This window comes from Falco punctatus (genome assembly GCF_963210335.1).
Source record: "Falco punctatus genome assembly, chromosome: 4".
Lineage (NCBI taxonomy): Eukaryota > Metazoa > Chordata > Aves > Falconiformes > Falconidae > Falco > Falco punctatus.
In genome coordinates this window covers 33,976,698-33,998,959 of record NC_137583.1, presented here as the reverse complement: position 1 = coordinate 33,998,959, position 22,262 = coordinate 33,976,698, and the positions used below count along the sequence as shown (strand labels likewise).

At 43.7% G+C, this 22,262-nt stretch overlaps 2 protein-coding genes across 9 annotated transcripts in view; one reads left to right on the top strand and one right to left on the bottom strand.

The window, feature by feature from the left end:
• Positions 1-10,613, top strand: part of REXO5 (RNA exonuclease 5) — a 24,573-nt gene extending 13,960 nt beyond the window's left edge. For 3 of the 4 annotated variants that reach the window (XM_080386674.1, XM_080386675.1, XM_080386676.1), the window contains one exon: positions 1,560-10,613. In XM_080386674.1, the coding sequence (XP_080242800.1) occupies positions 1,560-1,629 (70 nt within the window). In that variant the 3' untranslated portion in view covers positions 1,630-10,613. The remainder of the gene's footprint in view (positions 1-1,559) is intronic. The other variant, XR_013927983.1, reaches the window with a different exon arrangement.
• DCUN1D3 (defective in cullin neddylation 1 domain containing 3) overlaps positions 10,125-22,262 on the bottom strand; it is an 18,957-nt gene continuing 6,819 nt past the window's right edge. For 2 of the 5 annotated variants that reach the window (XM_080386700.1, XM_080386701.1), the window contains exons 2-4: positions 18,652-18,727; positions 13,309-13,841; positions 10,125-11,332 (exon numbers count right to left, since the gene is read on the bottom strand). In XM_080386700.1, coding sequence (XP_080242826.1) covers positions 10,849-11,332; positions 13,309-13,739 — 915 coding nt within the window. In that variant the 5' untranslated portion in view covers positions 13,740-13,841; positions 18,652-18,727 and the 3' untranslated portion in view covers positions 10,125-10,848. Of the gene's footprint in view, positions 11,333-13,308; positions 13,842-16,512; positions 18,583-18,651; positions 18,728-19,247; positions 20,697-22,262 lie in introns of those variants that run through there. The other 3 variants (XM_080386702.1, XM_080386704.1, XM_080386703.1) reach the window with 3 other exon arrangements.

Below are 22,262 nucleotides of genomic sequence, written 5' to 3'. Positions count from 1 at the left end.
AACAAGCACAAGTGCTGAAACCACTTATGTAGCTGATGGTCCAGAGTAGCAAGGCTGAAGTACACTGAATTATACTGGTCGTCTCAATTCACCCACCTTCTCCTGTTGGATGTTTCATCGCTAGTGTTGAAGAGGTACATTTTATGTGCCCATGAGACAATAGACCAGAATTTCCACAGCAGCCAGTTTTTTGGGGTAGTTTTGTATGTTTATTTTTTTAAAATCACCCAACTACTGCAGCCAAGGCACCATCTGCCCCTTGTTGTCTTGTGGTACCCTGACGTACACACTTCAGCCATAGCTGATGAAGGAGGTGGTTCATTCCCTCGTGTGAGGGACAGAACTGCAAAAACAAGAACACTTCCACTGAGGCCTTCAGCTTTCATAGGAAGTGGCAAATCTAGAGCCGAGCTGGGCTTCAGCACTAATATTGGAGATGCTTCTAGATGGGGCGGGCTTCCTGCATTTCAGGCTGTGGGGCCTGAACTGCCCGTCATTCACTGCTTAGTTATTAACCAGAGGTTAAATCTTTCCCAGGCAAGGCGCTAGATGCTGAGTACATACTTATTTCAGCAGTCTTCTGTTCTCTCACTGCGTCATTGTTCAGTCAAATAAAGGTCACGTTTACCCTTGCTTTTCTTCAGTTACCCTTCAACAGAAGGGATACCATTCCTTGTGGGGACAGAAGCCATGCCCTGAAATAGAAGCAGGGAGACAGGATTGCTCAGCAGCATCTCTTCTGCCTGGTTAGGCAGCCAGGCCAGGTTCCCCTCTCTTCCTTGCAAAGCTTCCTGAGAAGGATGGTGGTGCTGTATTATCCTCTGCACCAAGCAGTGTCCCTAGAAGGGAGATGCATCCCAAGCCAAGAGTATGTTTAGGCTTAATGCCAGTGACAAGCTGTTTCAGGCAGGTTGCATGCCAAGGGCTGCTTTTGCTGTCATTTGCTCTAATTGTTCTGTTTCTAATAACTTTTTAAAAAAATTAGGGGTTTTTAAATAATATGTCTTCTTAAATAAAGATCATTAAGCTGTTTCCCACATATGCACCCCAAAGAATAGCATACAAAATGAGACAGTACTAATGCCTACCTTGTTAGCTGTGCTGGTTGCATGTAGCTGTGTGGCAATGGTGCTTGCACAAGCGCAGTATCTCATACTGCCTCGGTGTGCATCGGCCACGGGGGAGGGCAGAACTGAGGGCAGAACAGGTGGATTCAGGAGTTTGGATCCATAAGGAGCCTACAGGTGCCCACAGAGCCTGGCTCGTGTCCCCCTCAGGCTGCTGAGTGGGTTGGAAGGGAGCTCCATCCCAGCCTTGGAAGAGGTTTCTTGCAAAGGATATTCCTGTATTACCACTTCCCAGAGGGCTGACAGTCCAGAGGAGGCCTCTTGAGTAAAAAGAACACCGAATAAATGTTGGGTGGGAAAAAAAAAAGGATAAAATACAGTTTTCAAGCTGCTGACCCTGAGGGTTGCAGGCTTCTCACCACTCGACCAGCAAGCTTCTATGCATCAAGGCTGGCATGAGCAGAAATAACTCACCTCTTGTTTGTGTTGCAGCACATGTGGATCACAGTCTGGCCTTGGTCTGATGGGAATAAAAGATGACGGAGGGAGGAGTCCTTGTTAAACTGCCAAGTTTTTAAGCAAAGTCTTTTGTTATGATATTTTTAATTACTTTAAATATTGAAGTCTTTGTAAAGCTATCTTACCATAAGAACAACAGGCTTTCGCTCCATATCTTTTACAAAGTCTAAAAATAAAAGCTATTCAAAACATCTTAAAGCACAAAACCTTTTCCATTAACCCTTCTTGTCATGGCAGTTTTCCTTGGCAGTGGGTGAGCGGGAGGAGCTGGGGACAAGCCCCGGGAATGTTGCGTAAAAGCCTGTAGGATGGTAACTCGGCAAGTACCGGCCACGTTGCCTTCACTGAACCATTGCAGGCCGTAAGGCAGCAAGCCAGGTTAGTGTCCTACCTGCAGCAGCTGCTCAGCAGCTAACAGCTGTTCTCAGGAATTGTGTGGATTTCTGGAAGTGTGCTGTGCCAGCTCCTGAAGCAGAGTCGCTGCCCCCTTTCTGGGAAAGGGCTGTACTTAGTCCATGGTCAGGCACAATTGGTGATTCATGCTTCTTGGACAATCCCCACCCTCTCCTCCCTCCCTGACCACCCCCCACATGCCTCAAATGCAAAAATAAAAAAATAAAAAATTACAGGGTGGCTGTGGGAGGGGCAGGGGTCATTTTAAGGAAAGCACACACCTGTGTGAATGTCACACAAGCTGGGAGCAGTTGCAGTAAGCCCGTGCGCTACCAGCAGCAGGACGAGCCCATTTGCAACCTGACAGCTTCACAGACCTGTGCTTTGCAGCCATCGGCACCTAAAATAAAGGCTGTTTGAGCACTTCTTGTTAACATACAGAATTTCCAAGCAGGACACCTAGGAGAGCTTTTGGCACTCAGGAAAAAAAACAAACCAAAAAAAAAAGCAAAATTAAAAGGAAACGTTTGTTACATGGTTCTAACATGAGACAAAGGGATTTTCTTGATCTGAATTAGAATAGGCTGAGATGAAGTTGAAATAGTTACTTCAGAAGTTACTAAATACAGCTGATTGATAGAATATTTACAGCCTCTTACTTTCCACTGCCAAGTTCACTGTGCTGGGCTCGAGGAAAGAGCAGCTTACAGAGCAGAAGTTGGGAGCTGCTGTGTGGAGGAGCAGGGAAACATGAAGGCGGGGGAGAGAAGGGCAAACGCAGCAGTAGCCCATGGGCAGCCCCAGGAAGCCGGCAGTAGCTGCTCCCGTCTGTGGTGGTCACACCCAAATCTAAAGCCTCCAAAAGTCCTGAAATGAAATGTGTTACTAAGCAAGGTGAACGCAGCCATTTTTTTCTTTTAAAAAGGTGCTTTACCCACTCCGAGTGAGCCCGGCTTCCCTCCGCCGTAGCTATTGGAAACAGGTAAGCCTCAACATCAGTGCTACCACAGAATGCAAAAGGGAGTCGCGTCCCTTCACCCAGCGCTGCCGGTGCCCCCCACTGACCCCCAGCCCAGCAGAGACCACGGGGTCAGGCAGCTCAGCGGCAGGGGGCACATGGCAGACCGACCTCAGCACACACCCCGTAAGGGTACGTCCCTGCGACACCCAGCATCTTGCGGATGCCTGCACTGCAAAGTTGAAAAAACCCAGCTAGTTTTCCTTCCGTGCACGTAAAAATGATGTCGTCACCTCCCTGCAAGGACTAGTCAGGATTTAGAAAGCATCCAGGATTCCTGCTTGAGAAACTCTGGAGATGACAAATAAAACTAGCAAGAGTCCTATTTATAGGCATGAAAAAATAATTAATTTGTCCCCTTTTAATCGAAAATGCAAAAAGGACTTCAGCTTTAAATAAGACATTTTGTACAAAGCTTAAGCACAAAAAAGTGAACACAAACGTGTCATTATGTAAACACCACAAACATCACCCATTTGTCCAGTAACGCGCAGAACAGCGTGCAGGTTCCCTTTCCAGTGGATGAGATGGCTGTAGCTGTTCCTTCCCCGCCCTCCCCTCGGACCTTACCGGAATACAGGAAACCCAGAAGCTTTGGAACATTTACAAAGCTACAGTAGTCAGGATACATTGTGACTAAAGGAATTTTTTTCTTTTTTTCTTCCTTTAAGGGATCGGTCATTTAAATATACAGAATTACAATAATCTCACAGGTAAATGAATGGCAGCTTGGATTAGAAAAAGCACCAAAATATTTAATATACATCTGGCACAAATTCCACAAGAAGTCAGTAATGGACAAACCAATGCTTTGCTTATAAGAAAAGAAAAAAACCTCAGACTGCACTTAATGCTTTTCTTCCAAAAGGGACACGACAAAAACATTGCACTCAGGATTGCTATCAAGTAAAAACAACCTTCGTAGTACATCCTATTTGCATTGTGCCTTAGATTGCACATTCTATAAGATGCTGTTTCCATTCTGTTCCAGACAACAATAGCGAGCAAAATTTAAATACAAGAAAAGTAATTGTAAAACTACAAACCGAATGGGACTCAGTAGATGCATCATCTTGAACTTCTCCCACTTTAGATGATGATTTCAAATTTGGCTACATCCCTTTAAAAAAAAAGATCTGTGTGAAACAGAATTTACTCCAGCCATTTTCAAGCATTACATTTACACAGCACTTCTGATACTGCTGTCTGAAAGAGGAAGCACGTGTCTGCTCCACGACAAGCAACACATTCATCATTTCCCAGAGCGAGAAAATTGGATCATACTCTGTTATCTCTTGGGTAAGTCCAAAAAGGCAAAAACCACTCCTGACACGAATGGCAGATTTGCTCCTACCCACCCTTGCTGCTCCACTGAGGAACTGATGGAGCAGCTGTACTCGCGGGTGAGCCCCTGACAGCCACGCGAAGCACGCTCTTGTTACTCCTTAGTCAGAATGAGCCCACTGGGTGCAGACACTCGGAATGCACCCTCTTCCACCGAGGGTGGCCTGAGGCTAGCCCGCGGGCTCAGACCCACAAGCGCGCGCACCGGGAACCCAGGGGCGCCAGCCAGCCCGCCCAGGCGGGCCCTTCTCCTCCGCGCAGCCTCCCAGGCCAGCCGGTACGAACCCCATCCAGCTCAGGACCGAATCCTGCCAGTTGCACCCATGGCTCTTGGAACTCAAGTTACTCAACAACCAACAGCACGAGGCCCTCCAACAACTCCTTCCAGCCCACCTTTTTTTTTTTTTTTTTAAAAAAAGACTATTTTAAACTTATAGATAAGAAAGCAAGCATATTTTTAAGATAACTATGTTTAGCGTGACTCAAAAAGTCACAACTTCAAAATATTAAGCACTATTCTGTGAAGTCCTCTAACACGTAATACATATGGGAGTATAAAAACAGCAGCCAGCCCTCAGCTCCACTGATCCTCTGTGCAGGTTTGCCACCTCTGGTCACACGATCTCCCCTCTCATGGGCCCAGAGAAGAGCAAGAGTCAGCAGTTGTAACTGCATAAAATGGCAACATTCAAGTAAACACACTGGTTCAGCAGTAGGCAACCTTTAGACCAAATATAATTTACGGGGGGGGTGGGTGGGGGGGGTGGGGGATGGGGACAGGACCCACTTTACAGCAAGAACATTGGAGACAGAAGGGTTTTTTCTGTCTGTGTGTGAAATGACATTTTATCCAGAAAGGGCTTATCTGAAGAGTGCAATTACACAAAGACAGAAACTTTTTAAAAATAATAATAAAAAAATATTGTATAACTTCCAGAACCTGTTGGATTTTAAAACTTAACTACAGAAAGACTGAGGATTGCAAGAGTAGCGAGGAACCGCTGTAACATCAGTGATTTAAGGCAAGCTGTCAGCAGGGCCAGCACGCACGTCCACCTTCCTTTTACCTATTGTCTCACACGCGTGCCCCCTGCTCTCTCCAAACGCGCCCGTGCAGATAGTGCAAGAGGTCACACCCCAAAAGCAGCCCCCAAACTGGAAGAAGAATCTTATAGCAACAGTTGCTACAGCACAGCATCTATTTGGGATCTGCAGTGACAGTAACTGTGTCGTAGTTTTCTTTGGGGGAGGAACGCAAGGGACACAGATGTGTTGCATAAAAGAGACACCACCCAAATGCACTAAGGAACACGTGTGAGCACTGCAGCCACTCCGGCATCTCCAATACACTTGAGGACACTCCAGCTTTACTCAGGCATAAAGGTTTTATCCTAAGCAAGACTCTGGCCTCAGGGAGGAAAAGGATGCTCGTAGCCTTTCCACTTTTGCAGCTCTCATCTTTGCTGGGTGTTTCAGGTCCAGTCCAACATGGAACAAAATGCAGTATTTTTAATCAGAAGAAAAATACACTCCATGGCACTGCATCATGTGGGTTCCTAAAGTTTTTCAAGGGCAAATGAAAAGGCTGATGGCTCCCTCTTGGGGAGCAGCTGCTCCATCTTCAATTTATTGTCAGTACAGGGAGCCTGACCAGGAAGAAAATGCGTGATGGTGAAAGCCCGAGCCACGTGCACCGTAGCTCCAGTCGGTCACTCTATTGCACTCCAAAACCAGCACCCAGGAGGACCAACACTTGTTTGCAGCTTGACTTGGCTCCCTTTAGAAGGGTTCATTACATGCATATTAAAAGCAGTATACCAAAAAGTATGGCAAATAGATAATACTTAAGTTGGGTCAATTAGGAAAAAAAAAAAAAAGAAAGAAAAGATTATTCATCTGGGCATGAGATCCTGGGAGAAAAGGATGGTAACCTTAAACTATTCAAGTCTGAGAACAAGAGGTAGAGATACCTATGTACTTCATGGTGAAGGAGTTGCAGCCTTCTGTCTTACAATCTCATGTATTTCACTTTAGTTGACAACATAAAACCAGAGATTCAGTCTTCAATAGTCCAGAGAGAAAATTTTAACACTGGTGGTTTTGTTTGCACACAACAAAATTTAAGCAGACACTTAGCTTTCAATACATATTTGAAAAAATATTTATGTTTTGCTGTATATTGAAACACCAGCCTAAAGAATTTTTGAGTTTCAGGTTAAGCATCTTCCTTTTTGATATGAAAGGCTAAATTCACATGCACACATATCGAGCAGAGTGAGCTCAGGGGAAGAACCGGGTGCCCAGTTTACTGAGGATCTTCTAAAAAAGGATCACGCTGCAGAACACAAGGCTGCAAGACCCAGAAGCTCACAATGACCATTATTTTCCAATCTGGGAATGATGTAACCTCAGCCAACAAATTACATCATGACTGAGGTGGCTATTAACTACCACGGTATTTCTTTAACTTTGCTGGGCTTTTTTTGGAAGCAAGGCTTAGAACTGTAAGGAAGATACCTATGTTGACAGTGTCATGAAAATACGAAGGTCACTAGTCAGTGCACAGCTATGTCTGGGAACCACAAGTGACAGGCTAGTCCTGGCACCCATGGGTTCTTCAGGCTCCAACAGACACGCAAGGAGTAAAATAAAAGTCACAAAGGCAAAGCTGCTGCTGCCCCCAGCATGCTGAGCCCCGCACCTGACAGCCCCCTGCCCGCAGGAAGAGGCACCGAGTCTATTACCGACCAACCTGGAGCCACTCACCCACCAGCAGAGCGCGGTGAACTTGCTCCATGCTCTTAAACACGCTCGGCTGAAAAGCTGTAGTGGTTCAGAGGGTGATTCACGAGTAGATCAGCCGTGCCAGCCCAGGGAAGCCGGCACTCAGCAGACCGAACTGCCACAGCTTCAGCTGTCTGATTTTCTGCCACCTGCCACACCTTCATTTATTTTTCCTGTGGTTCTTTCATTACAATTGCACAGCATTAAAAAGCTATAATTCTCCATATAGAATAGCACCAGCAGCAAGTAAACTCACAATTCAGCATTCAATTTCAATTAATTTCCTCAGTTGTGTTTTATGGTCAGCATCTTTCAAATCTTTACTTGAATCAATATATAGTCTTTGACCTCAGAAATGCACCCACACAAGTAGAAATTAGCACAACTGAGCCTCCAGCTGATCTGGGAGCCAAATTTTAAAGGTGTTGCAAACTATAATATGGTGCAGGTGGTCAGTGTTTTATTACTAGGGACTGAAGTTTACAGAAGTTGTATTTCTTTGCATATAAAGGAAGGCAACAAAATGCCACAGAGTGTGGATGTCTGACCAGTTTTCCAGTATATTACTATACCTATATATAGTTATTTGTCCCAAGTTGCAGCAGAATCACTACATGCATACTCTAATTAAAAAAGAACTTAAATAGTTGCAATGGTTTCAAGGATTTCATTAGCATCACTGCTCACTACAGTCCTGGGCCCTACACAATAAAAATTTCAATGATATAAAAATGAAGAGTGAACGTATTTGGCGTGTTCCACAGATATTCACAGTTTAACCATTAAACAAGCATATTTTCAGAGGCTCCAATATTGTGAAAAGACTTCTAAGAAACACGTACAACCCCCCACTCCCACGCAGGTACACCAGCATTACAGTCTATCCTTGCTTAGGACCATAAAATCCTCAGGGAATCCAAGGGAAGGTCGGACACCCACTCTCACTTTCAGCACTGCCAAAGAACCGCACCTTTGGCTCCTGGTTTCAGGTGTTTAAGACTGACACAGGTCTGGTTTGCGTTCTGTAAATGGTCATTAAAACCCTGAAGTTAGGCTAAAAATAAACGGTACTTCGCTAGATAGATCGTTTGGCTGTTTTTGCAAGTATTCTACTCAACGGGTGGAGTTGCGCCTGCTGGGCTGAAAGCAGGGCTGCTCTCTTACACCGAACGGACGGGACCGAAGCCACTGAGAACGGTCTGTCCTTTCCCCAGCAGGAAACAAGATCTTCCCTTCCTGTGTGTTCACCACCACCGTCTTTAAAAAGCAGCTGTATTACATTTGAAACACTAAGATGGCTAAGCCTTGGTGTGCTACAAACTGCTTTCCTTACTGCCGTCCACATTCAGACCACAAGATAAACACATCCCTCACAGAGGTCTGTCCCCCGCCTCTGGAGCTGCAGTTCAGCACACACACAGCAGCCACCCCCACAATTCTGTGTGGGTTCGAATAGTTAGGTTTTATACTCTGGACATTTAAAAAAAAATAATAAAAGTGATGAACAAAGCATTTAAGAGCTGAATGAGTAGTCTCAAACTGGTAAATACAGTCTTCATTTACTATCAAACCAGTCTCCATTTGGAACTTTTGCTAACAAAGCAGCCTCTGTTCGGGAAATTTTTTTTCCCCTTTTTTTAAAATAACGGCACCAGCAAAATCTCGCCATAAATTCAATCATACCAGCACCTGTGACTCTGCCTGCTTCGCTCACCGGATCAGAATAAGGTTTTGCTGCCAAACCGCGCTCGCACCACAATAGCTCGGAAGGTTACAGCAGCAAGGACAATGTTTTGGGGATATTCACCTCCAACGCACAGGTTCAGGGCTCCCCTCCCACAAAGGGACAGGCTCAGCTGCATCTAGAACAGCTCATTTGTTCTCCACAGCTTAACATGCCTCCCAGCGAGAGCGTGCAGAAGCAGCATGGACCAAACTCTCCTTTTATTAGATGAAAGAGATGCTATCTGTGGCTTGTGGGCTTGCTTCGAAACAGTTTTCAATACCCACATTCTGTTAGTGATTGATGATCTCAGACCCCAGCTATTGCATAGGCTGCACACCAGCAAAGCCAGTGACAGGATTCAGGCAGATCCTCCTCCTCCTCCTCTCCCTGCTAACCCCTCTGGGGCACAGCAGCTGTGCAAAGCACGCCATTCTGGAACCAGTGACAAGCTCGCTGCTTAAAATCTGCTTCCCCTTTAGCTTTAAAACCCTCGTATCACAAAAGCCATTACATGCTATGGATGACTGTTCAGGTTTGGTTTGGTTGGTTTTTAAATTGAAGCCGTTTTACGATCCTGAAATGCAGCTCTGAAAATAAAAGGTGTGCAATGGAAATGTATCAAATTCATTAAGCCAGTACTTAGCTCTATAGAAAGCCTTGGCAATCATCCCTTTTACCAAAAGGTGTAAAAAAGTTGACATACTAAAATTAAAAAAGGTAGCATCAATAACCAAAAGTTTCAACCAGTGTTAATAAAACTCCCTTTAAGTCACAACAGTTTCAACAGGCAAATAGTCCCAATACAGGCATTGTAAAATAATAAATTGACTCCTATCCAAATATTATCAAATCAGTCTAAAAATGACTCATCTACACTGTTGTCATTAAGAACACATTAAGAATTCATTTTGTCATCAGATGCAGATATTGTCACTCCAGCAAGTGTGGAGTATTAACTGCGATTCAGCAATTAAACATAGGTTTTAAAAAACTGGTTCGTCAATATTAATGCAAAAGATAGTTCCTTACATAGAAGTACTGTGCTTGCCAGACAAGTAAGATAATACTTCAGGTATAAATCAAACAAAGCAGAATTATACCACAGTTTTCCTTGAAGACTTAGGGTTTGTGTGTTGCTTCTGTCAATGTTTAGCAAACTAAAGAAGCAGAACCTTTGGTTCTTTTAGTCAAGTAAAAATATTCTCATGTAACCACAAAAATACAACTTCCAGAGAAAATGGAAGTCCATCAAGAAGTCCACTTTCAATAAAACTGAGGTAGTACTGCTCTTTTATTACATGATGTGTAAGAGATTTAGATACAAATCGTCATCTACCACTCAGTTGACTGACAGGTACAGTAATTTTATAAAACAATCCCAACATTAAGTTTGAAACTCCAAAAAAAAGGAATGATCTGGACTCATTCGCTAAGAGTTAGCTTAAAATGGGAATTAGCTGTATTACAAAAAAGCTGTCGCTTATGTTGGTTTTTAGAGCCTTATTTCCAGGGGATTAATGCATTTATAGTTAACACTGCTGTTCATCTTGGTATAAAACCTTAAAATTATTACAGCCTAAAATTTCAACAATGTAAACAGCACTACACACAGTACAGACCTGCCCTGACAGATGTAGTATGAAAAAACTTAATCTGGCACTGTATAATTTAGCAATGTTAATTTAACCTAACTAAAAAGATCTACATTGTGCAAGAAATATCAGACTTACTTATACTAATCTGAAGTCTTAAAAAAACCCCCCATAAAACGCTTAACTTGTAGCCAGGGTCAAATATTTCAGGGCAAGAGTAAAAGGAATAACCAAAATTAAGAAAGTGCCTAAAACATGATACAGCATTTTAGAGCCCTTTCAAAGACAAGGCAGAAAAAGGTGTAAAGTAGAAAAATCTGGAGCCTCAGTAATTTCCAGAAACATCCAGAGTTTACATTTCATGAAGGGCAACAGGTCACTTTCGTCACTGCCGCTTCGCCGCCGCTAAGTCTGTTCCTCCGCACACAGGCCCTCTGTGTCCGAAGACGAAATACATTTGGTTTCCTCCTCCTTTTTCCTTCGCTCCATTTCCCACTCCACAAAGGTATCAAAGAGACTCGGCCAGGCCTCGTCCTCGCTGTAGTTGCTAAGGTCTGGTCCAATCACCTGAGTAAAATTTAGAAACATGTTCCACGTGTCCCGGGAGATTCCCTTGATTCCTGAGGGGTTCTCAATTAGGAAGTGCAACCACTGGTCCAAAATGAGGGGCTTGTTTTGGGTGAAGACTAATTTCCATAGGGCAATGGCTATTTCCCGATGTAGCGACCTCTGTCCTTCTTCAGAGTCTAGGCCAAACTGGAAGGTGAAACGATAGAGATCCTTGAATTTATCTTCCTGCTTGGCTTCGTTTAAGAGGCTGGGGAACCTTGCACAAATGCCATCAATGCTGTCTGCATTTATTGCTTTGCAGCCTTCGAAAAACTCCTTCCTATTGAGCAAGAGAAGAGAAATTAGCGAGAGCGCTTTGCACCAACCTTGCGTGCTGAACGCTTCCCACCTCCATTCAGCTACATCAAACCAGAAGAGAGTTATCTCGACACGACAATCGTGCCCCCAGCCCAGGTGGCACGATTTTGGCATCAGGAGCTACTGGAAAGAGAGTTCCCAGCAGTTCCTTGTGGCCTGGGGAACCACACACCCCCCTCGGACCTGCCGGGGCACCATTAGCATTTGCAAGATTTTTCTGTCTGGTGCTCTGACTACTTGATACTATCACATCCAGTGCCTTTCACATTAAAAAGTGAATAAAATTTAGCACAGAAGAAATGCCACATCTTTGAAAACACCACATTTATGCGCTGAAGCGCCATATATAAACCAGCTTGATTCGGTATTGCCCGTGTCTAAACGCCCATGCTCCGGATGAGCTGTTCTCACGGGACAGGGCAGTTCACTGGTGGCTTTCCTGTGGTTTTTGGTTGCTCTTCCAGCCTGCAAAATCAAAAGGGTGCCAACAGCGACGGTCAGCAAGGCACCTGCTGAAAAAGCGGAAGAGCACGGCATCGCACGACGGAGGCGACAGTGCAGTGTATAAACACTGCCTGAAGCACCGGTACTATGCTAATTAGCCTACGAGTGATCTGGCCGAGCGGGTAGATGGTGAGCTCCGATTTCCCCCACGCTCATGAGCAAGTGCGGTAGCTGGCGAACATGAAGCAAAGCCAGCAGGCTGACACGGGACAGGCTGGAGGGAAGGCAGGAGATGGGGCAGCGCTCAGGAGAACTGAAGACCACGTCGCTCTCCTTGATGGAAGAAGTCGATCAGCACCGGTATCATGGAGTGTGCCCTTAAACAAAGGTCACCTCTCACCAATAGATTTGTCCTCTCCAAGAAAATCAAAAATGACATTAATAAAGCTCATGGTGTTTGTGCAGCGACACTACTTGCAATTTCTTTACCACGTTAGCAAATACCTGTGCCATCAGCCTCCAGTAAATCCACCTTTGCATTCCAGAGTAACTCATTCATTTGACACACACTCACATCTGCAAAGGCTCTGAAGATGCTGGAAAAGCCGTGTTCAGTGCACAGCTGAAGCCTGGTTCAAGGCTCAGCACACCGACGTGATTTTGGAAGTTATAAGCCCAGTGAAAATAAACAGCATTACTCAAACCAATCTAGACAGACCCCAAAAAATTAGAAGATCATTCTCTCTTAGCAAGCCCCTGTCGGAAGTCTTTCCTTGCTCTTACCTGGACATTGATAATCAAGCTGCGGGAGGCTGTTCTAGTCTTGGGTTTGGTTTGAGGTTTGTTTTTTTCCTGTTAAGTTTTAGCCATTCTGTTGTTTCCTGTAGCATCAAGCACGCTACAAGCCTGCTGCCTGACCCACTTGTCCAGAAGAAGAGACAGAACTTCAAATACCAATCACTTGTCAGCCAGTATGAAACAGCTACCAGTGTCAAAACCCTCACATTTCCTTCCCTCGCTATGCTTGAAAAGGATTACTCTTGGAAAAAGACATTAAGTGTAGCTCCGATTGGGCAGGAGTGTTTTTTCCACACAATGATAACAGTTGGTAGCAATTACTAAGGAATCTCACATTACTTTAAAGCAAAAAAATTAATTCCAGTGTCCAATCTCATCACCAAGATAATGCTGGGTACAGTAAAACTGCTTTTGGCAAATTAAGAATAAATTAATGTCTACAGAATCTCCCTACACTGTTCATCATTAGCCGCATAAGGTCCAAAAAAAAATATTTTTGATTCTGAAACCCACTGTGAGGGGAAGGGGAAAGAAGAATACCGAGCTTACCTTCTGCAGTGGGAGGAACTAATCTGACCAAAAGGCAAGTGTTAGAAGAAATAAGTAAGTAAAGCTAACGAGGCTGTTTCTCCAACATACAGATGACAGGATATACTTTAACATATGAAAATAATTACAAGTTCTGCAAGAACTAACCTTGTAAATTTGCACATGGTAGCAGCCTGGAATTTCCAAGCCAAAACTAGCACTTTAAATTCAGTGGGATCAACACAGAGGTCATTGCAAAATCGTTCCATTCCTTCTTCCAGTATGGCATCTTCCCGTTCATCCTTATACCTCCTAAATAACTCCCCAATCCTTTGGAGCGAAGATTCTTCTGCACTGGAAACAGAGTCTTTCTTTGTGTCTCCAGAAAATGTTGGAGGCTGACTAGACTCTACAGCAGTGTCCGTTTTCTTTGTCCCATTCACGAGTATATCTCCTGAAGACTTCCCGCAAGCGGAACCATGGTCGTCTTTGTGAACTGCGCTTCTCTTACTATGCGACTTGCTGCCGGATTCCCTTTCCCCATTTTTGCTGCCAAGGGTAGAAGAAGGATTCTTGCACTTCGTGACACACTGGCCCATGATGTTGCAAGCCCAGCTTCTAGAGCAGTCCCCTCGCCGTCAGACACCCTCGCAGCTGCTCTTCAACACATCTCACCATGCCATTAGCGGCAGTCAACTAACCTGAAAAACAGTTTCAGAGTCAATCACCGTTTCTCCACAAAGAATATTGTAAGTATTAAATGCGGGATTACGTTTGCCAGTAAGAGACCGACTTCAGGATATTTAAGTTTTGCGTACTGAAAAGGAGCAGTGTACAGAAGGTTGGCATATGCCATAAATTTCAGGCAATTTCAGGCTGTTTTACCTAGAAATCAATGCAGCTTACTCACTGGCTGCAGTATACTAACGGGTCCTCATAAAGGAAATTCCTAAAATTCTTACTGTAACATAGGTTACAAAGAGGTTGATTCATGTACGGGCTTCATCAAGACAGACTACTCTAACCCAGAAGTATTTTAAAGGAAATGGTTTTTAAAACTATACCCACACTTTATATATAGAAAATAAAACACTGAAACAAAGCAGTGGTGGGACGGGGACACTGCTGGGACAACCTGGCAGAGACTCCAGCATTAGATGTAGACTGGACCTTCAGCAAATGGGCAAAAGGGGGTTGGGTTTTTTTTTGTTTTGTTTTCTTTTTGCTGGGGGCGGAGGGGGCTGCTGGGTTTTTTAAATGGAGTTTGGAACCTAGATTTTTGTTCTTAAAACAGAGTGTGTTTGTGGAAGGGGGGCAACAGTCACTTTTCATGCAAGATGGTGTTTAGGAATTATTCATTGTTTCAAGTGGGCTCCTCCCTTCAGGTAACGAGACAGAGGGAGGGGGCCTTTTTAATTAAACTTTTTCAGACAGACACACATGCAGATAAGATGTAGTAATTCTAGTGCAGTTTAAAAAAAAATAATCAAAATTAAAGTGCCAAAATGATTTCATCACACTTGGTTTTCATAAATCACAATGTTCAAGCCTTGTATACTTGGAAAAGGTATTTCACTCACAGAAAAGGGTTCTTAAATTTTCCCTATTAAAACCAAACACTCTGACACTATCCTATCAGCACGCAGCCATGCCGTAAACAGTCCATTTCTCAGAAACATCAACTCCAAGAAAGCAATTGCTTATCATATTCCTCCTTTACCCACTTATTTGCATTTCATCTCTGCTGTCAGTTAGGCAAAAGCCTCAAACGTAAAAATTGGGTTTGCCTTCTCTTTTGTTTACTGCTTCCAGGTTACAGAATTAGAACAAGAAAGAAGAGATACAAATTAAAAATGAAGACATGACACAGATGTCATATCAGTTTTTCTGTATTCCTTCTTGCATAAAGCTCTTCTGAGACCAAACCCCTCTTTTTAAGCTGTAAACTAACTTGGAACAGCAGCACCGAGTGCAGATGAATTCTCCAGATATTAGGATTACAAACATAAATCTTCTCTCAGCCATTATACCTGTTTTGGCAAAACAGCACATATACAGTTTCATGAGCAAAAATAATATTTTTGCCAGTACAACTACAACAGCCAAGATGCTGGTTTCAACTACCTGGCTCCCCTTCCCCTCCCCAATCTCTTAAGCCCACAACCCACAAAACTAACAAAAACCTATTTTTAATCAGCAGAAGGAATAAACATCTGGCAAATCCTTTTGTCAGACTGCTTTAAAGATGAACTTTGTAGCATCATTTTTACAGTCAAGTAAAATACAACTTAATGTATCAAAGCATAATTTCTTATTAATTTGTATTTTAAAGGATTTGTTAAAACACGCATTTCCACATAAATAATACAAAAGACAATTTCACTGCTCCTTAGTACTTCACAGCTCTTTGTGAGCCGCAGAGTACAGCCTGGCACTGGTTCTTGGGCTGCCATGCATCTGAGCAACATCGTCTACTCTACACCAGTCATTTTTTTCATTACACCAAAACAAACAGGATATTATTAGGCAGTGTAAATTACTGCTTTGTGATTAACTCCCAGATACCAGCCTTCCCTCTCCCCCTGTGCCTGCACTCCCCTAAATTAATCAGAATTCAAACGCTCAATCTATACTAATTCCTGTTCTTCCATCAGTTTCTCAAGATCAGCTAGCACTACTTTGGCCAAGTTTTTCTTTAGAGAGAAGCATACAAGTAAAGGAACCAAATGAAAAAAAAATCCCGAGTAGAAACTGGTATTAGAGTTTAAAGTAAAGTTTAGCTAGTTTATAAAACTTCTTGTTCAAACACATAACAGCAATTATTAGCTGCTGGGGATCCAGAACGGCTTTTCCCTATGGGCAGGTTAAAGAATAGCTGCCTGTTACTGAATGGCACTTCCCTCTGAAGTAGTTGGTAGTACTCCCATCACACACAGCATAACAGACAGAGATTAATCCAACTCACTTTAGGAATCCCAATTTAAAGTTTAAAAAAAAAAAAAAAAAGACAGTTTGCAAATTAACTCACGTCATCTGTCCATAAATTTTCCTAATGGCAGTGATTCATGCTGTCACGTTTCCTAAGCAACGGCTTGTGTTAATGATGTCAACGATCTAATACTGAAGTCTACAAAGTGACATCAGCAGTCTGATGAAACAGACTGGATTTATTGTCACTTGTGGTCATGAAAAGACAGCATTTTGATACACAGAGGGAAGGTCAGCTGGCATTATCAAACACCTGTATGTGAGCAAGTGTCCCAACAGCTGTTTCCGAAAACCACAGTAACATTAACCCACAGAGTGCGAGTTAACAACGTCCCCCACGGTGTACCCCTCTAACAAACACCTTCTGTACTCCAGCAGACTTGCCTGACAAGGAGCCGAGTGCTGCTCCTCAACAGCCACCGCCTGGGCTCTGCTAGCGCTGCTCTTCCCTGCAGTGCCGGAGTTCCTCCTCCTTCCTCCCTGCCGAGGAGGTTTTTGGAGCACAATCCCACTCGTTATGAACAAACACTAGAAGATACTGAAGTAAAGCTGCTGCAATTCCTCACTTTTCTACTACGTGAAACTTGATGCCACATGCCAGATACTTTGAAGCACGCTACCCCAAAAATAGCAAAACCAGCTTGGGGGGAGGAAAAAAAAAAAAAAAAAAAAAATTCGGACTGCATCCGCTGGCAGTTTGTGCTTGTATCTGGTTTTGTAAGAGAAAAGTCTTTCGGCACTCCATCAGTTACCCTTTTATAAAATGCCTTCACAGACCTGGATCCTCTTCATTTACTAGTCACCTCCGCTTCCTACGTGACTCAGGTTTCAAGGCATGAAAGGAACAAGAGCCTCGGAAGGAGATAGAAACAAGTGGGAGAACTCAGTCCTTTTGTTAAGAAAGGCTGGAGAGAGGATCCAATTGCAGTATCAGGAGCTGCACTGTGTAATCAGTGTTCAAGGAGCACAAAAAAGCACTCTCAGGAAAGCGAACAGAGCTACTTACTTAACTGTAGAGCAAAGCAAATGTCACGTCTAGGTCATGCCAATTACAGTCAAGTGAGCACAAGGATGTGCAGGGATATTTCTCCCAGCTAGATTGGGAACTACAAGCATAAAGTTCTCGCATACCCAAAGGTTATACTGGATGGGTGGCAAAGCACCAATTCCCAAAAGAATCATTTCCCAAGAGCAAAATTACTGTAACAGGTTTGTACGATGTACCAGCGAGACACAAAAGGCAGCGCTGACCACTAGTTTTGCCATTCTACTAAAAAAGATCAAAATTCAGGGCTAAGGTTGGAATGTGCTCAGTGCTACAGGATGCAGTACTCCCAAAGAAGTCTGATTACTCAGAAAAGTATTGAGCAATAACCTACAGTAAATATGAATCACCAAGATGCCCATGAGGCCATCCTCCACACAGCTGGAACAGCAAAGCAAAGATCGTCAGGGATGTTCTCTGCTCCTTTTGAGAAGGGAGTAAGCAACTGGAAACACAGGAAGACTAGTGCTGGGTGATACAGCCAGCTAAAGGGAAGCCACTCTCTAAGAGCAAAGGATGTGCAGAACCTAATTGCCCAATACATTAAGCAGAAAACTAGGGAATATCGGAACGACCTTGCTAATGCTTGGTGGGACTTTTTGTTTTGTTTAGAGGGGGCGGGAGGGTGGGGGGGGGTTTGGTTTTGTTTGGGGTTTTGGGGGGATTTTTGTGCGGATTTTTTTAAGTGCTGTAAGGAAATTATTTTTTTCTCCATTTTTACCAGACCACATAACCCAAGATTTAACGGGAGCAAAACAAAGTGACTCAGTAACAATTCTCTGCCATATAAGCACCCCGTGGCACAACTGAAACTGGCAGCACTCAAGTGGGGGAGAGCTGGCAGAAGGAGACAAGATGCAAAGGAGATATTTAAGTAACCCTGTATTTTTCTTTAATGACCAGTGTTATTGCAGTAATAGAAATTATTGGATACATCCAGACAATAACAAAACGCAGCCAAGCATTACGCCATTTAATAGTGTAGCATCAGAAGGTATTTACAATGAGTTTTAAAACATTGAAAGTACCAAGAAAAAAGAGGAAAAAAAATCCTCCAGACATTCAAGAACAACTCAAAGACATATTTAGGAAATCTCGTAACAAAAGGGGACACAGCTCAGCCAACCATTAAATCCCTTCCCAAGTAGAAGTTAACTAGCTAAGGCAAAGATAACATTGCTAAAGCTCAACTAAGCCTCAACTTCTCACAAACCCTTAAGCACAGCCTGTAAGAATTCTACAGAATTTCACTATGCATTATTTACCTTTTAGCAGACTGGGATACATGACTTCTAAACTAGCTGGGGGTAGGTAACAGCATCATGGGTGCCCCCCCTTTTTCCAGCTCTGAACAGATACACACAGCTTTCCACTGGGGAGGCACGAGAGGATCATTGCAACTGCTGAACCAGAAGCAATCGCTGCTCAAACAGTTGATGCTGGGCAAGTGATCGTGTAAGCAAACATCTAATACTTACATAGTTTCAGCTACACAGGGAATCATTCCACTAGCTTCACAGCCTCCTTCAGGTTCCCTGGGTTCCACATGGAACACTGTGAGGCAAAAAACACACAAATCTTTACATTTAGAAGAAACTATGAAAACCATAGAACACACTAAAGCGCTCAGAAGCAACTATGCATTTAATAAAACCCTTCACAGCCCAAATCTATTTGTTGAAAGAGTCATTTTATAAAACTACTTCACTTTTTGACTTATAAAGTAGCATAACACCATTAACTCTTCATTGTCATATAAAGCATAGATCAGGTACGGAATACAACGGACAAGTTCAAATGTTTGTTAGGAGTAAACACACACTTCCGAACACTTTTCTGGCTTTCAGTATGGGAGAGTTAATTCCTCATTTCATGCACTCAGAGCAAAATAGAGGACATGCTACCATTGTCAATGCATGTTAGCTAAGCGGCTGTTTAATCTGTGAATGCCAGACAGCTGCTACCTAGCAAAGCATAATTTGGGTCTAGAAAGTAATTCTCTTTTTTTTCATTCTCTAGCACATTCTTTTCCATGTTTGTTTTCCCATGTTCAGTAGAGCTGGCTCAACTTCACCTCTCAAATTCCCAGCTCTGCTATATAACTACGAGGCTCTGAAGAGATGACAGACAAAGGTATGTCTGGTTTGTGTAGCAACAGCTACAACCACAGCACCTAGTCAACACCTCTGTTTGTATCTGATCTAGGCAAAAAAAAAAAAAAAAAAAAAAAAAAAAGATAAACAAGAAAGCTCTGGCAAAGCTCCTCTGCTCTACCAACAGAAACATGAAAACATCTTGGGTTTACAGCTCACCCATAACACACATGGAGCAAAACCATGTCTCCTCTCAACCATTTTTTAGGCATTTACTTTTGAGATGGATAGTCCAAAAAGTCTGCTTCACTTTGGATTTATATCCTCTGCTTCCAAACCTCATCTTCCACACAAACAGCCACCCTTCTGCCCCCCCGACAGCTCTCTCTGCACACGCTCCTGCTGTGCGGGTGTGCAGCCGCGCGTATGGCAGCAGAGCAGCTCCTGCCTCTCTGCGGTGGAAGTACTAGCTTGGATTTCTTTCTATTTGATCGTAGCATCCCATGAGTTTCAAGAATTTAAGAAAATGTAACATCTGGCACTTCTATGTTAATTTCTTCACCCCTCTGCAACCAAGTAATTCTTTTTATAAATCAGGAGGGGAGGAAAGAAGAGAAAGAAGGGAGGCAGGGCACTGTGCAGCCTCATCCCCCTGGGACCCTGCTTAAATAGAGGTGAGGCAACATCTTACACTTCACGAGTTCAAAACCATATTCATGCCAACTTTATGCAACAAACTACCTTTCAAAGAGATTTGTATTTCTTTGGAAGAAATCTATGATCCACCAGATCTACGTTTCCAGCTGACTACAGCACATGCTGGAAGCAGACACTTATTTCAAGTTCAAAAGAAGCTGAAGCTGATGGAGTTCAGCCGTATCCAGCAAAAGCCAAACTTTTTCAGGTTGTTTGAAGTAGTTTCCACGTTGGCTGACCTGTACACACACACTGTCTGGAGCCAGAAGCCAGAAATTTTAACATCTGTTAGAACTGCCAGCTACAGCTCTTCCCCCATTCTTACTCCTTTTTATTCTACCGAGTTGCCCGTTTCACCTTTCTTTAATTTTTAATGCAGTAGCAAGTGTAAACTTCTGTGACAACACAATTACAGGATGTGGAATAAAAAGTTAGCATGAGTTAGCAGTTAAAAAAACCAAGCTCTTCAAGTCTGTATTTAAAGGCTACCATAGCACAGCAATGTGTTGCGGCTGACTTCATCCTAAATCACACCAGGTGACTGCTGCACCGGTAGAAAGAAGCAGCAACACTTTGATGGCACAGGCTTTAATTCGGTCCTGGGGTCGGGGCTGCCAGGTAGAAGCGGTACGCTACCACCACCCAGCATCGCCCTTGCTGGTGCGGGGGGAGCGCCAGGCTACAGCACCCCAGCACAGCCTGCACCGCTCAGCAGCGATCCCACTCAGCAGCCCACTGGGAAAATAACTAGATGGTGTGCACCCTCAGGATTACGGAGGCGTTTGTTTTGCTCACCTGCCTATTTTTGCACCTGTGCCTGACTTCCCCCTGTGACTTTGGCTCCCCTAAGCACTGGTGCAGAGGATCACGGTGCAGAACGCTCCGTGCCAAAGCTGCTACCACCCTCAACGCTTGTCCTCAGCTGCTCTTCCAGGGGTAAGAGCTGACGGCACTCTCACAAAAGACAACTTTTCTTTGCTTTTCTGTGGGGAACCAGTGAAGAATTAGTGATATCATTTCCCTCTGCAGCAGAAATTGAGAGGATTGACTCAGCTTGTGGAAGAGTTTACCATGCAGTTAGGAGCTCTATACTACAGCACCAAAGCACTTGGTGTATTAAGTGTTAAAGCATAAAGGAAGCTTCGGTCAGCAAAGCCATCACCTTATGGAAACTGCTTATTTCAAGTCATAACCTGCCATGAAACTTTCTCAGCAAAAGCACTCTGACTCCAGCACCACGGGCACATTACGGGCTTTCATCAGCCCAGCAGACACCTCACCACATCCCTAACCAAGCACTGTGCTAGCACCCATCAGCCACGCAGATCTGCTCCGCACCTCTGCTGCAGAAATACACCTATGCAAAGTTACTTAAGAGGAAGTCTAAAAACAGGAAAGTCCTGCTGCAATTAGTTAAAATGAATTATTAGTTTGTCAGGCTTCCTGTAGTTTAAGCACCTTTCAATGAACTACAGCCAGGTTATGATTTTGGGGGCATCCAGATGGCAACTTTGTCAGTCTGTTCCAAATCAGGATAACAAACTATTTCTGATTAGCCTCACTCTGAGCTTTAGAAACAAACTGGCTTTAGAAATCTGATCAAACTGCGTAAAGTTTGTCTCTACAGAATGCACCTGTAACAGATGCACGAAAAGGTACCACGTAGAGTTTTGGCTGCCACTAAATGGCAGTCCATGGGAAAACCAAGCCAGACAACGCGCATGTTGGAAGCCTGAATACTTTCTCAAATGAAATATAGATTTCTTTGAGAAAGACCATACTGGAAAGGCTTAACTAGTTTGGAAGGGAAGACAGGGGCAGGTACAAAAATATCTAATAAAAAATGATTCAAGTAACAATAGATACAGAAATTGCTTCACCAGGTCTACAGTCCACAATGCTGGGCCAGCTCTCAGCGCCAAGAACCAGAGCTGTCACCGATCCTGCTCCTAGAATAAACCCCAGTCACCAAGCAAAAATTTCTTAAACAACTGCACTTTGACACGGTGTGCTGTCACTTCACACCCAGGGCTGGGACATCAGGGGAGATGTTCCCATTCGAGACCCTGGGCAGAAGCAGCCTGCTTTCCTCGCTGTTGAAGGGCACCCTGCTCAGGCCATAGGACACAACACCACATTTCCCCTTCAAACTCCAACAAGTAGCCTTAAGAAAAAATGGAATAGATGTTTCAGATCTGTAGTTCACCAGCGCTGCTAATTATACAAAGTTAGCTTAAGAAAAAATTAATAATGTGAAAAGTTATAGAGAAAGAGAGACTAAAGGCACCTTACCACTTCTT